Here is a 13,253-nt window from a genome sequence, read left to right as displayed (position 1 = left end):
TTTTTTTTATCTGTTCCAAAATATCTTGCAGTCCTAAAATGTGTCACTACTCTATACAATAGAGTATTTTTTCTAATGTTTAATAATTTTTAATGCTTTTTTGGCAATGAAGTCAGTCTAAATTCATTTTTAACAGAATATATCGTTTTTTCCTAAATATATTCTAACCCTTGTATTTAAAATCAACCAGTTAACAGGCCAACACTCAACATACAATTAAAATACAGGAAATGAATACTAAAATTCACATCTGCATTTATTGTAAATATAACAATTGGAACATAAATATAGCTACAAAAAGTATTTCTTGAAAAATAAAAATCTTGTAGGTGAGAATACAATTGACAATGTAGTGTTTTTCAAAGTTGACTCAAACTCCTCTACTTGCTGATCATCATTTGAGCGAGGCTGTGAGACATCATCTCCAGAGGTGACCAGTGCAAGTGTACAGTCCTTCAGAGTTTTGCTTGAAACAAGACCATTTCAAATGATAGTATTCAAAATTCACTATTTGAGTGATAACTGTTATGCTGTTATAACTGTTGTGCTGATAGCTACTGTTTAATGAGCTTCTTGTGTTACTTCCATTTGCTTGAGTCATTTCACTCTTAACCACTTATGGCGACCTTCAGACGCTGCAACAATGCTCTCAACAGTCTTCTCTACATAACACCTGTGAGGAGAAGAAAAGGCTGAAAAATCCTCTTGCAATTTGGAAACACAGAACCCCTTTACAGTGCTTCTCAGGTAAGTTCACGCAAGTTGTCACTTGTAAATATAAATGCAGATGGTAGTAGGTACATACAGAGCAATGCAACTCACATCAATCTGTTCATGGCATCTTGCGAGGTCATCCAAATGCAGGGCAGCGCTATCACTTTTATCATTTGCTCATCAAGACGTGCAGTCACAGGACTGTGAATCCATCCACCATCAAAATCCACCTTTTCATGCAGGTTTAACAGATCAGAGCAAATCTTGTAGATCAGGGGTGTCAAACTCATTTTGGTCACTAGCTGCGTTGTAGCCATAGTTTCCATCGGAGGGCAACTATGACTGTCAACGCAGTATGGTCTACACAACGAACTGATGAATAACTAGTTTTGAAATCAGAGACTCGTAAAAATTGTTCAAATATTTAAAAAATGCGAATGGTAATAAAAATTACCAGGAATATCTCTATTTTTTAAAGTGATAACAATTTGTCTTCGCGGGCCACATAAAATGATGTGGCGGGCCGTATCTGGCCCCTGGGCCTTGAGTTTGACACCCATCTTGTAGGTGGAAGTCACATCAAACCATCCACACATTTTTAAACCTTCCCTTTCTCTCCCTGCCTACCCGCCACATCCACTCCTAGAGCTATCCTGGTGTACTCGTATGCAACGTAGGACACGCTGGCAGCAGGGATGACTTTCAGCAAATTGGGGGAAATTCCTCGATACAGGCCGGCGACACCCTCTTGGGTCAAAACGGTGCGAATCAAGGCAGACATTGATGGCATTGCGGATCCTTTCATTGAGGCTAAGGGGGAGAGAGAAAAAGCGAGAGACAAATAATATAACAAATTGATGTTTTTGATTTGAATAGCTTTGAATTTAATGCTGTAAATCCATCAAATCGGTTTATTTCATTCCTTCACAACTGATCATTTGAAACCTTTTAAGTTTTTTGTTTTCTAAGAAGATACAGCTGATGACTTGAAAATGATCCCCACTGTCATTTGTATTGTACTCAATATTTGCTACACCCCCTTCATCTAACCTTGAGCTTGCATTCGGGTGCGGATCACTGCAAGAGGGTAACTTGCCAACTGCCCACAGGTACTGGAGATTGCCCCACAGCCAACCAGGACCATCACCCCTGGGTCTGCAACTCCTCTGTTCCCGCTTAGCCAGGCAAACTTCAGTGTCTGGGAAACAGATACCAAGTTAGAAGAAAGAAACAACATGAACACACAGTGTACTCTAGCTACCGTCATGTCCACCTGACCTCGTAGATTGCCAGGTCAATGCCGGCGTAAGGCACAATACTCAACATGTTAGGCACGTAACCCTTGTAGAAGGCCGCAGCGCCTTCCCTCTGCAGGATCTGCTTGGCGCAGTCAGACATTCCTGAGAACTGGCCTGTTTTTCGAAGCGTGAGTCGGGTTTTCAGCACCTGTCAAGGTAAAAGAACGAAGCGAAGAAAGAATATGCATAGAAAATGACCGTATGCACTGTGGATTACTGTCGAGAGTATTTATGTTGTGACTTGAAATCACCTCCAGTGGGTAGATGACCGTCTGAGCAGTCGCACCAGCTAACGAGCCAGCGAGAAACCTTTCATGAACCCTCAGATTTTTGGTATCCTTTCTGCCAAACATTATATGCTTGATCTAGAAACAAAACCGAAATTAAGAAAAGGAGGGCTTTTAAATTAAGTATAGTAGCTTTTTTTGCCAAAGATGGAATGATCAATGATGGCTCCCGCGCTGTTGTTCACAAACACTGAAAACAAAAAGGAAAAGAAGGCAAGTGCTATCCACCTTTTCGTAAGCTGTAAATTTGATTGCAGTCTCTGGGGCGATTTTAAGAACGTTGATTCCATTGCCTCTCCAAAAGGACTGCACTCCTCCCTCTTTTAGCATGTACTGAAAACCTCCCAGCACGTTCCGACTAAACAGAGAGGAACCATGAACCTGCCAAAAACATTTAATGGAGATGTGTGACATTTAGTGACAATGAACAGTCATTAAGTAAATTCCCCTTCAATGGTAATTTAATTCTAATCACATAGTATACTACTGACTCACCTGCCGGAAAACTTTGAGACGATCTAAGGGGGCGGTCCCAGTCCGTGATATGGATCCAGCCAAGGCTCCAGCCATCAGCTGCCGCCATACATAGCCAGACCTTTTCTCCTCTTCTGAAAATTCATCTGGAACTGTCATCTGCTCACCTAAATCCAACATCTAATGAAGGCAGAGATTACAGTTATTGATTTTTGGTTTCCAAACAATGTCAAAAACATTATTTTCAGGTACAAGGAATGTGTGTTGCCTTGGATGCTTTCAATTATTACATCAATCTTGGCTGAATATTAAAATATAGTATATATTTTTTATGTAGCCTTGCCATCGAACGTTTCCAGTAGCGCGCCACTTCCGCCATGTTTGTGATAGGGTTAAACAGGAAGTAGTCCCGCCACTCATTCCAGTCAATGGTCATGTTCCCATCCTTGTCCATACTGGTTGACACACACATAAACATATACAAGGTTGATTAAAAAGGGAGATAAGCGGAAACGGCATTGAAAACAACTGAATACTTTACCGGCACAATGCCAACATAAACATATACAGAGTACACTAAAAGAGCAAGTGGAAAAACAGTCAATTTCAAGACAAAAACAAAAAGCAGAAATTCATTATACAGTATATTTAAATAAAGTCTTAAAAAATGATTTCGCAATAGTGACAAATGGATGACAGACCTTTTTAAAATTTTGGTAGCAGCCCTGAGACTGATGTTTAAGCCAACAGCACGTAGAGATTGCTGGATCTCCGTTGCATCTATCTCACCTGCATGGAACCATTCAGACACATAAAGTAAGAGACAGGCCAAATATGCGAATTTTAAACCGATGAAGCCTGATATGGTGACTGAAATGTTTGGCGGGTTGCCACAGACCATCATTATTCTTGTCCAGGCTTTGAAACATGAGTTTGAGCTGCTTTTCGTGAGTACGAAAGTACTGAGTGAATTCTTCAAAGTCAAGCACTCCATCCTCGTTGGTGTCCCCTGCCTCGACAATCTGAAAACACAAGACGGTTGAAAATGGGTAATTCAATTTCTGTCGGTGGTGGGAACCTTAAGTCACACTGCCATTGTTTTCGCGAAATATCCTGTTTATTCTGAGAAATTAGAATAATCACTCTTTCCATACATTCATATGATTAATGGTGAATAATACCATAATATCATTAAATGTTATTTGAGTCAATTCATTGTTTCAGTGTGGATCAAACTGGTGGCCCTTCACAATAATCAAAAATCTGCTGTTCTATGTGGAATTTGAAAAAAGTCAGCAGGGGATTTTATCCTGAACCATCACGGCTCACCTGTATTCTTGGTTTGGTGATGTGATATTTGAAAGATGATTTTGCTATTTTCTATAATTCATATTCCACATAATCAATATTAATCAGAATACTATGATTTGACGAGTGGGGTCGCATAGAAGAAAAAGTTGTTTTACTTGACTTCCACTTGAAACACTCACCATTGGTTAAATAAATACTTTGAATACTCTAATAGTATTGACATTATAAAATTTACAGCTAATAACAGTGAAGGCAGCCACTGGTGGTTTGTCACCTTGGTAGCTTGCCATTCTCATCTTACAAGTCCTGTTCCACACAACCAAAATAAACATCATGTTGCGCACAAATGCACACACTGAGGAAGTGACAGCCAGCTAAGTACATGACCCACATGCTTTGGCAAAAACAAATCAGGGAAGACGAAGAGGACAGTGCACACATTTACGTTGGGCTGTTACGATTCGGAACGTTTGCGTTAATATTTCCGTAGGAAAAGTCAAACAGAATGACAAAGCTTTCATAATAGATTCCCTTCATGGCACTGCATGTTATAGTCATCCAGGTGAGTGCAGGTAACAGGTCTTACCTTCTCCAGTGAAGCTCTGGATAGTCCCCGACCCGCCAGCCCTTTACGTAATTCATGTATGTCAATGTATCCATCTTTATTGAGATCTAGCTGATCAAACAGCTCCTCCCAGAATTTCTCCCTCTCCTCATCTGGTCCACAGGGGGTTCTGTCCTGGCAATGGGCCAAGAGGTGCCAAATCCTTGTCGGGGCCATGACGGTGCCCACTTAGCTGGGTGGAATGTATTGGATAAAATCAATCACTGCAGCCTGACTTTAGGGTACACCTTTTCAGGTTAACTATATATGCTCAGAAAAAAAAAATACACGTACAATTTCGGTTCATTGGCTTGTCACTGAGGCAAAATTACTCACGCGTGCGTACGATCTTTACCTCCTGACTTCCATGGCACGATGCAGAGGATACGGACTCAAACTGGACACCAAGCGATCACACAAAATCTCTGTGGACATGGTGGTACGAAGAAAGTGTTTGTTGCCCATGAAGTGCTGTTGCACAAAACAAACCTATCTTCGAGTGTCGCGACAACTTGCGAGCGCCTCCTCTTCAGGAACCAGGAAGCGAAACACGCACCAATTATGGTGACGCCCTTCAACGTTGATCGTGCCTGAAAACGATGTCCTTGCTGCTGTCTCTTTAAGAACCCTGCAGTCTGTATTCGACCTTCGTGATTTTCTTTTCGGTCGAGCACATTTTCCTGATTTTAAGAGCCAAGACTACCTTTTACGCTCTCAGCTCATACTGTACATGTTGATAAAGTTCCAATTGTCAAACACATACCACAAATGATATCTATTTATTTCCCATAATTTAAAAAACATAAATATATTGCCTTGATAATACTTAATATAAATAATGTGAATTAATGTCAACATTTACAAAAACATTGCTCTTGCATTTAAATTGAGAGTTATACGCGAAAACAGATTCAAGGCAGGCATATAACTTCTATTATTTATGGTCATAAACACATCCATGTTTCTCCTACAGCATTTAAATGCACCGCAATTAAACCGGCCACTTACCAGGTGCGTGGGATATATTTTGTTCCTATATCATCTCTACAATTGTGAACTACCAGTTTATTTGACTTTTGAACATGTTTGGAATGTTGAGGACTCCGCACCTCTTTGCCTCCCGTGCAAAGATGACGATTAATCAGCGAGCTACCTTAATCCAAAGCAAACCTCCTCAATATAAAGTCGGCATGTTGGTAAGTCCAAAAAACACTTGTGTTTTCCCTGCTGGCGTCACACCTTCAATGAGAACTCTATAAAGTTGTTGTTGTTTTTTTTCTTACTGTCAGGAAACAGTGTTTGCCCTGACTTCGTTGACTTTGGCCACTCTCGGACCTTCTGGATGGATACTTGCTCACCTTGACCACTATAAAAAACGTAACTGACAAGAGGCTTCTGCTGTTGCGGCAAAGATGATTTGACAAGTTCAAGTCAAATGGTTTTGATGTTACTCAAGAATATTTTTTTAACTCAATAAATCAAAATTGTTAAATGCAGTGGTGTGTTGTGCATTGAATACCTACGATTTAACAAAAATAATGCATAATTTATGCCGGTTTTATCGACGTTGGCTTTTCGATGATCGATTGCTCATCCTGGAAGACCAAGCAGATAATCTTACAATATAAAGCTAGCATAGAATAGCTAACCGGAAGAAGCAGCTAGACACTGGCGTAATTTCTCGCCTAAAAGGCAGGACACGGTATTATTAATGGTTAGCGCGGGTCGGTGCTTATGCGATACGCGGCAGTTATGGTGACTGAGTCGATGAAGTTGGAGGCTTTTCCATCCTCCAGGATTATGATGTCCGCGGGACCTAGTGTCGCCTGAACTTCTAGCCTCCGGTTTGGACACGTAGCTCGGGGTAAATTTTCTCATCAACGAACTCCAATAAAGTCATAAATTATATTTCTTCGTCTTAAACAGTAAATCCGCATGTTGCAATCACATGATTTGTTGTTGATTATTTGAAAACATTGCAAATTTAGAGCTCAGTTGCTTTATCCCATTGCTGATTGCTCTAATGAGCAACTTTAAAATGACTGCCTGCACTGATTGCCACATCTCTGAGGGTCAAAGTGTAATCTTAAAACCAAAAACAATGTTCCTGCTACGCAATCTCCTTCAGGAACGATTGCAGTGCGTTAAGATACTTTGCGTAGTGTGTTGGAGATGCAACCGATGCCATAGTTGCGTATTTAAAGCCTAGACAGAAACCAAAACACCAACATCTGCAATGCTAAATATATCCATTACTTAAATGATCAATAACATTATAAGCCCTAAATAGTTATGAATGAAATAATGGTTTGCATTTACAAACACGAATGTGTCAACGTATGATCTGAAATGCCCCACGTAGAAATGACGTCACAGATTCATAGTGATCTCATAACTATCGTATTGACGCACCGAAAACGTTCAGTATCTTCCATGCACTAAATTGTATGACAACTGTTGTATACTTTTAGCAGCCTGATGTTGCTATTTTTACAGAATTCTAACATGGTCACAATAGTAATTCAGGAATAGGAGTGACATGATTACCATCATCTTAATGTATTTGTTTTCCTCACAGGAATGATGATGCAGAGTGCAGCGGCATCATCTGACCCTTACCAAGGTCCAGGAGAAAGGGGGGAGATGGTGCACACTATATCCAAAGAGACTCTGGGATCTCCAGATGCTTCTGAACTTGGAAGCCCAAGATCTACACTGAATTTTGACCTGCTTAACATGGTTGTGGCCTATAAGAGAATGGCGCTTTTTCTGGAACCAGTTACAGATGCTATGGAGCTGGCCCGCTTCTTGCTAGGGCGAGTTTTCAAAATTTGATACACTTAAGATAGAATAGTTTGTATGTTTTCGGATCATATTGTGGTCTTCATAGAAATAGTCATTAACTGTTACTGTTTGAAGTAATACTTGTGAACTTTCATGCATAAAGACCAGAGTGTTTTTAGGTAAGGGGAGAGGGTGAGTTACTAAAGGCAAGTTGAGCATGTGACATTCATTTGTTAAAAATACACTGATTTTGTTTTGGTCGCATTGCACTTAGTACCCAGAGACAAGCGATTGACTTAGTTATTACCTTGTGGTAATTTCCCATTCTCGTTATGTTCATCATCACTTTCCCATCACTGGTACCCTTCTGCAGTATGAGTGGCATTACAAATAGTCAAAGATAAAGTTTTGAGGTTAAAAACTGTTCTGGATAATTAATCCTTTAATATAGATTCCCACTGAGTTGCAATCTCATGAAAAAAAGCAAAGGCTTTTTATAAATGATAACAATTTGGCCTCTGAGGTTTTGTGCATCTGGATAAAATCAAAATGGTAAAATTTCAGCATAATTTTAATCGTTTCAGGCTACCTGAAAAGCTGTTAAACGTACTTATTCTTGTTTTCAATAGCAGAGACACATCTTTTTGAGAGTATAATATCTATTTTTCAGGTGGAGGATGCCCCTCTGCTCGTTAGTTGTTTGTATATTCCTCAATGTCTTCTTCTGCACCATTAATGAAGGTAAGTGGAGACTCTCTGTCGTCGGTGGCTACTACTAACTTGCTTTGTTTTCTCCTCTATCAGTGGGTTGGTTGTCACTATGTTTGGTGGCAGTCACAGTGCCTGCTGCCCTTGGCTACCTGCAGGACAGGTGCTGGGGCAGAGCCTCAGAAACGGAACTCCAGAGGAGGCACTATCACACCGTACACCGCAGAGATTTGCAGAATGTGCACCTCAGTAAGCAGGAGGCTATGCTGGAAGTCAAAGACCTGTAAGAAACACTGCATTTTCTCGCTCACTGACTGATTAGTTGTAATGTAATGTCCATAATATGACTCTTAAAATGGGCACAAGAAAATAGTACGACATGCTTACGTGGATGAGAAATGTTTTATTTTTCCCATCTCCAGGTTGAAGCATCTGGATGACATGCTGTCTTCAGCCTGTCAATCAGCAGAAACATTTTACAAGGTCCTGTACTGGGACAATCACACCACATCATCAAGGTAAAGTGTGCTCGTTAATTGTCGGTCTATAATCATAAAAACAGCTACGACTGGAAATAGGGCCCGGCACATCCATATTTATTTAGACCGAATGCTGATGCTTCTCCAAACTTTTTGGGTCCCTTAAAACTTATACCAAGATATGAATCACAGGCTGACTGTTTTACATAAATCTCTTCTCAGTATTTATTTAGCTTTAAGAATTGTTCGAGCGCCAGAGAAGACCACATTATGTGTGGATGTAGCTGTTTGTAAATTTTGGCGTACCAGTCAACATTTATGTCTCATCATCTCTCCCTAGGTTTTATGTAGGATTGTTTACAGTGGTGTGCGTTCTCTACCTCGCTCCTGTCGGCTGGGTGCTTGCTGGTTTGAACAGCGTCATCTTCCTTTGGAATAGAAACTTCCACAGAGGTCAGCTCACCAATGATAATGAACTTCGAATATTTTTCACAGCTAACGTTGTTTCTGTTATTACTTGTGTTCCAGTTTTGGTGGACCTGAAGAAGCTGTTCCATGCCGGCCAGACTCCGACATCAGAGGCAGCGTGTGACGAACTGGATCACAACAATGTAGTGGAGAGGACACCCACACCAACCAGTCTGGAGGTGAGGGAAACAATCTAAGTATAGTAGTAATCACGTGCCAGGATAAGATTAAAGATTAAAGTCCCAATGATCGTCACACACACACCTGGGTGTGGTGAAATTTGTCCTCTGCATTTAACCCATCCCCGTGTGATTTTAATCCATCCCCTGGGGGAGAGGGGAGCAGTGAGCAGCAGCGGTGCCGCGCTCGGGAATCAGTTGGTGATCTAACCCCCCAATTCCAACCCTTAATGCTGAGTGCCAAGCAGGGAGGCAATGGGTCCCATTTTATAGTCTTTGGTATGACCCGGCCGGGGTTTGAACCCACAACCTTCCAGTCTCAGGGCGGACACTCTACCACTAGGCTACACTTGTAGGATAGTACAAGTTGTCAGCACTCACATGATGCACTGTGTTTGTACAACGAAATATTTATCTAGTATCATAGTTTTCCTTTGAGAATGCTATAATGACCGTATTTCATTTTATTTGAATGCAGTCTGGAAAAAAACGTTTGCTTTCAGGACATATCACCTGGGAGTGTGGAGGAAGCAGAAGAAGCTGAGCCTGATGATGAATTTAAAGATGCAATTGAGGTAATACACTTCTCCCTATGTGTATTGACCATTTCCAGTATGTGTTTACACAGCAGTCCCAACTAAAGTGTACTAAGTCTTTGCTGCCTACCGCTGTCATAACTTCTAAAATATCCAAAGGTTTTACTTTAAAATTTAAAAGGGCTTATTTTAACCAGGATCCCTCCTCCAAATTGTGGCCAAGGGTAGAATCCAACTTCACTGATTTAATCTTTTCTTGTACAAAATAATCCTCCACACCAGCGGAGATCAGCAGCGAAAGCTAATTAGCTGAGGAGACGTTCTCTCCAGAGCAACTGGCTTTCATTTTCTACCATGCGTGATGGCAGGAGAGAGAGGCTGGCAGGTTGGCTGCACTGCTGAGATGGGCTGCATAAAAAAAAAGAAAAAACACGCCCAGCCCAAATCAATCAATCATCAACAGTTAGAATATTTTTTTTTATACACATCACAAAACCGGTATTAATTAGACTCTTAACTGGCACAACAATCATAAATGGTTTTAATTTCCTCATCCCTGGGTGGAATAAAAATATTAATTCTATCATTCCTGTTTATCTCCTGCTTTCCTGTGAAATCAGGAAAATGCCATCACCCTGCAGGTGAGTGTTGCCCAATCTGCGCTAACACTTGGTAATCTTGCCCTTTCTGATCTACTTATCACTCGCTTGTCCAAATCGTGTAAACTGACCGGGGTCTGTTACTGTACTTTATTTAAAACCCTGTAGCATGGTTTTTATGTGGTAGCATGGAGGCTTGTGTGTAAAACTGTACTATGTTATACTCCATCCCACAAAGGAAACCCCTTTGGTGTTAGTGGTAAGTGGATTTTCCAGTATCAGTATTTATGCACCCGTAAGTGATGTGTGTAAGGGGCTTGTTGTTTTCATGCTTTGTGCATGAGGGTTTTGTCGGTCTTACTCATCTTACACTGCATGTGGGTATTTGTGCACCATTTTGTCACTGTGTCTTGGATCATCACTAGTCTATTATTTGGTAAAAATGAAGGGCACATTTAAGATGGGCCGCTGTGGTGTATTTCCCAACCATTGCATGTAGTTAGTAATGGAAGTTAAAATTCAAGTTTTACATTCCAGTGTCAAACTCTTACCCTCATAAAACTTTTTTATTAAGGTACATAGGCAACAATTTAAGTGAGGTTCTTAAGTGGTCATAAAGGTCTTACTAATACATCCTTGTAAGTGTTTGAAAATGAAGGTACCGAGGTATAGTTAAACGTTAAACTATTTAATAGTTACATAGTGTAATTGGTGCACGCTGTGGGACTTCACTTGCCCCCCCTCCCTCTGTTTTAGGAGGATGAAGATGGTCCAATTGGAGCCCCTGAGTTTGACACCATCTCTGAAAATGGCCTCCTGAGTCGTAATGAACCCATACGCAGCAAAGTGTCCAAGCTGACAGAGAAACTGCGCAAACGTTACCCCACCACCAGCATTGGTCAGAGTGCTGTGACAAAGTTCTGAAATAGCTGCGATAATAATGCTCGAAAATGACCTGTTTTTTCCCCCCTCTCTCTCCAAAGGCAACTGTGCTAGCTGCAATGCTGTCTTCTCAGTGCTGAAGAAAAGGGTGAGACTTGAAGTGATCGTCGAACTGTGCACGTTGTATTGAATGTAAATTCTAAGTCTGAACGCAAGTCTCTCTTCCTATTGTAGAAGATCTGCAGTAACTGTGGCAACAGCTTTTGTTCAAGATGCTGTTCTTTCAAAGTGCTGAGGTCTTGCATGGGGGCCACCGGTAAGACGTTGCAAAATTACACGTTTTAGAAATAAATGGACTCATTTTTAGTCATTAGGTTGACCTAGTTCCATTGACGGTGAGTGGCAACAGAACTATTACTGTACCCAGTGTAAACAATGACTTAGTAGGTCCAATCCAACATTTTTGACTGTATTTACTATTTAAAGGCTACACATTGTCCTGTTTTGTTGAACACCTTTCATTTTTCCTCCAGCTCCAGAGGCCCAGAGAGAGACTGTGTTTGTTTGTGCTGCCTGTAATTCCTCGCTCATCAAGTTGCAATGACCTGACGTTTGGCCGTGTGACCCAGAGGGATGGTCATCACTGTTTACTCCTCCGCTCGGCACACCCTGATGTAATTTTACTAAACCCTCAGCACATGCACCCTTGAAGATTTTTTCTTGCCTTTTGTGTTATGCCCATCCTTGTGTCACTGGGGTGTTGAGTTTAAGGACCCTTGTTTGTCCCTTTGCTGAGCAAAGGGAAAGAAGAGCATGTTGGATTACCGGTGCTGGTTTACAAGAGCAATGGTTTTCATTCAAACGCTTTGACTGACCACTAACATGATCAAATTTGAACTCTGGAGGGTTTACATACGTTGAAACAAAAAATGATTTGCCACAAGTGACATGCTTGTAAGGCTTTGGGTGTTTTTGACCAGCATGCTATTTTTTCTTGGCTTGTTTGAGCTATATTGGATCATGTTATTTGTTACTTTTAACTGGATCAAAATTCAGCCAACTGGAGTCACTTGATTGGACAACGCAACTGGGTCAAACAATCACATGCCTCACACTCGTACAAGCAGGACTTAAAAGAATGGATGTGGCGGCAGTCTTAGACCGACCCGAGATCGATGCAATGTCGTTTTAACCTTTATGCTGGCACTGATGATTGTAATTGTTTGCTTTGCTTTTATTGTAATCCCTTCTCGAGCTAATATATTTAATTTAAAACGCTTGAAAATCAAAGTTATTTGATAGATTTTTTTTGGTCATGTATATATCTTCTTACATCTACATCTTTTATGGGTGAAATATTCCATTGTTGAAATAAACTGTCAAATCCCAAACTGTTTGTATGTTGACAATGCGGCTTAGCTGCATAGAAGTACTGTGTTATGTTAACATTATTTATATTTATTGGTGGGAGGCAACTAAGTCAGCACAATTCTTAATGTTATCAATGTTAAGGCATGCTTTCTAAACTAACTAAAGTTTAAGTGTAAGATTAAAAAAAAAAAAAAATCACAAACTCTAAAATGGCAAGTGTAAGCCTTGTCCATGGTTCTGAAAGTGACAATTTTTACAATACTCAATGTACATGTATAAACAATTTACAGTACAGTAAATGGCTGACTACATTCATCCAAATTGTTCTTCACAGGAAAAAAAAAGAAAGAATAAAATCACCTAAGAACAATAAGCCAACTACCTCAATCACTTGAACAGGAATGAAACTTGATGGTTGTTGGCACGAGCAAACTTGTCCATGACTTTTTTATTGAAATCCACCAGTCCCTGGATAAATTGGTTTTCATTGGAAAGGATGCAAAGAGCATTCAATCGCTCCTTTCCTAATGTGTTCCTTGCAAATGTGTTAATCCTTTCC

General features: G+C 40.5%; 2 protein-coding genes across 8 annotated transcripts; one reads left to right on the top strand and one right to left on the bottom strand.

The window, feature by feature from the left end:
* Window positions 1–238: 238 nt before the first annotated feature.
* Window positions 239–5,247, bottom strand: slc25a23a (solute carrier family 25 member 23a). Of its 4 annotated transcripts, none has more exons than XR_005098667.1 (12): window positions 5,025–5,246; window positions 4,671–4,881; window positions 3,672–3,795; window positions 3,475–3,562; window positions 3,117–3,228; window positions 2,795–2,953; window positions 2,528–2,680; window positions 2,264–2,377; window positions 1,993–2,160; window positions 1,765–1,912; window positions 823–1,524; window positions 239–673 (listed from the first exon to the last, which is right to left on the bottom strand). XR_005098667.1 is itself a non-coding variant. In XM_037257818.1 (12 exons), exons 2-12 carry the CDS (start codon window positions 4,863–4,865, stop codon window positions 663–665), a joined length of 1,455 nt encoding a protein of 484 aa, XP_037113713.1. In that variant the 5' UTR covers window positions 4,866–4,881; window positions 5,025–5,246; the 3' UTR covers window positions 239–662. The 4 variants fall into 4 exon arrangements, 3 of the variants coding, with proteins under 3 accessions (XP_037113713.1, XP_037113703.1, XP_037113689.1); XM_037257818.1 differs by having other exon boundaries at window positions 1,342–1,524; XM_037257808.1 differs by having other exon boundaries at window positions 239–1,524; window positions 5,044–5,247.
* A 1,041-nt stretch (window positions 5,248–6,288) lies between these two features.
* On the top strand, window positions 6,289–12,714 carry zfyve27 (zinc finger, FYVE domain containing 27). 4 transcript variants are annotated; one of them, XR_005099104.1, is made up of 15 exons: window positions 6,289–6,552; window positions 7,267–7,504; window positions 8,143–8,213; window positions 8,277–8,463; window positions 8,603–8,698; window positions 9,000–9,112; window positions 9,188–9,306; window positions 9,810–9,881; window positions 10,463–10,483; window positions 10,680–10,700; window positions 11,198–11,339; window positions 11,425–11,471; window positions 11,558–11,639; window positions 11,857–11,997; window positions 12,037–12,714. XR_005099104.1 is itself a non-coding variant. In XM_037261886.1 (14 exons), the coding sequence occupies exons 2-14, from the start codon at window positions 7,269–7,271 to the stop codon at window positions 11,925–11,927; spliced, it is 1,278 nt and encodes a 425-aa protein (XP_037117781.1). In that variant the 5' UTR covers window positions 6,289–6,552; window positions 7,267–7,268; the 3' UTR covers window positions 11,928–12,714. The 4 variants fall into 4 exon arrangements, 3 of the variants coding, with proteins under 3 accessions (XP_037117781.1, XP_037117791.1, XP_037117796.1); XM_037261886.1 differs by having other exon boundaries at window positions 11,857–12,714; XM_037261896.1 differs by lacking the exon at window positions 10,680–10,700 and having other exon boundaries at window positions 11,857–12,714.
* The last annotated feature ends 539 nt before the right edge of the window (window positions 12,715–13,253 follow it).

Source organism: Syngnathus acus, chromosome 1 (assembly GCF_901709675.1).
Source record: "Syngnathus acus chromosome 1, fSynAcu1.2, whole genome shotgun sequence".
Lineage (NCBI taxonomy): Eukaryota > Metazoa > Chordata > Actinopteri > Syngnathiformes > Syngnathidae > Syngnathus > Syngnathus acus.
This window is presented reverse-complemented; position numbering and strand designations above follow the sequence as displayed.

Coding starts and splice junctions, on each gene's coding strand:
- slc25a23a (XM_037257808.1), bottom strand. CDS start 4,865: ATGGCCCCGACAAGGATTTGGCACCTCTTGGCCCATTGCCAGGACAGA. Junction 3,796..4,670: donor CCAGAGCTTCACTGGAGAAG/GTAAGACCTGTT, acceptor TTGTGTTTTCAG/ATTGTCGAGGCAGGGGACAC. Junction 1,525..1,764: donor CACCCGAATGCAAGCTCAAG/GTTAGATGAAGG, acceptor TCTCCCCCTTAG/CCTCAATGAAAGGATCCGCA.
- zfyve27 (XM_037261886.1), top strand. CDS start 7,269: ATGATGATGCAGAGTGCAGCGGCATCATCTGACCCTTACCAAGGTCCA. Junction 8,699..8,999: donor AATCACACCACATCATCAAG/GTAAAGTGTGCT, acceptor ATCTCTCCCTAG/GTTTTATGTAGGATTGTTTA. Junction 9,307..9,809: donor CCACACCAACCAGTCTGGAG/GTGAGGGAAACA, acceptor GTTTGCTTTCAG/GACATATCACCTGGGAGTGT.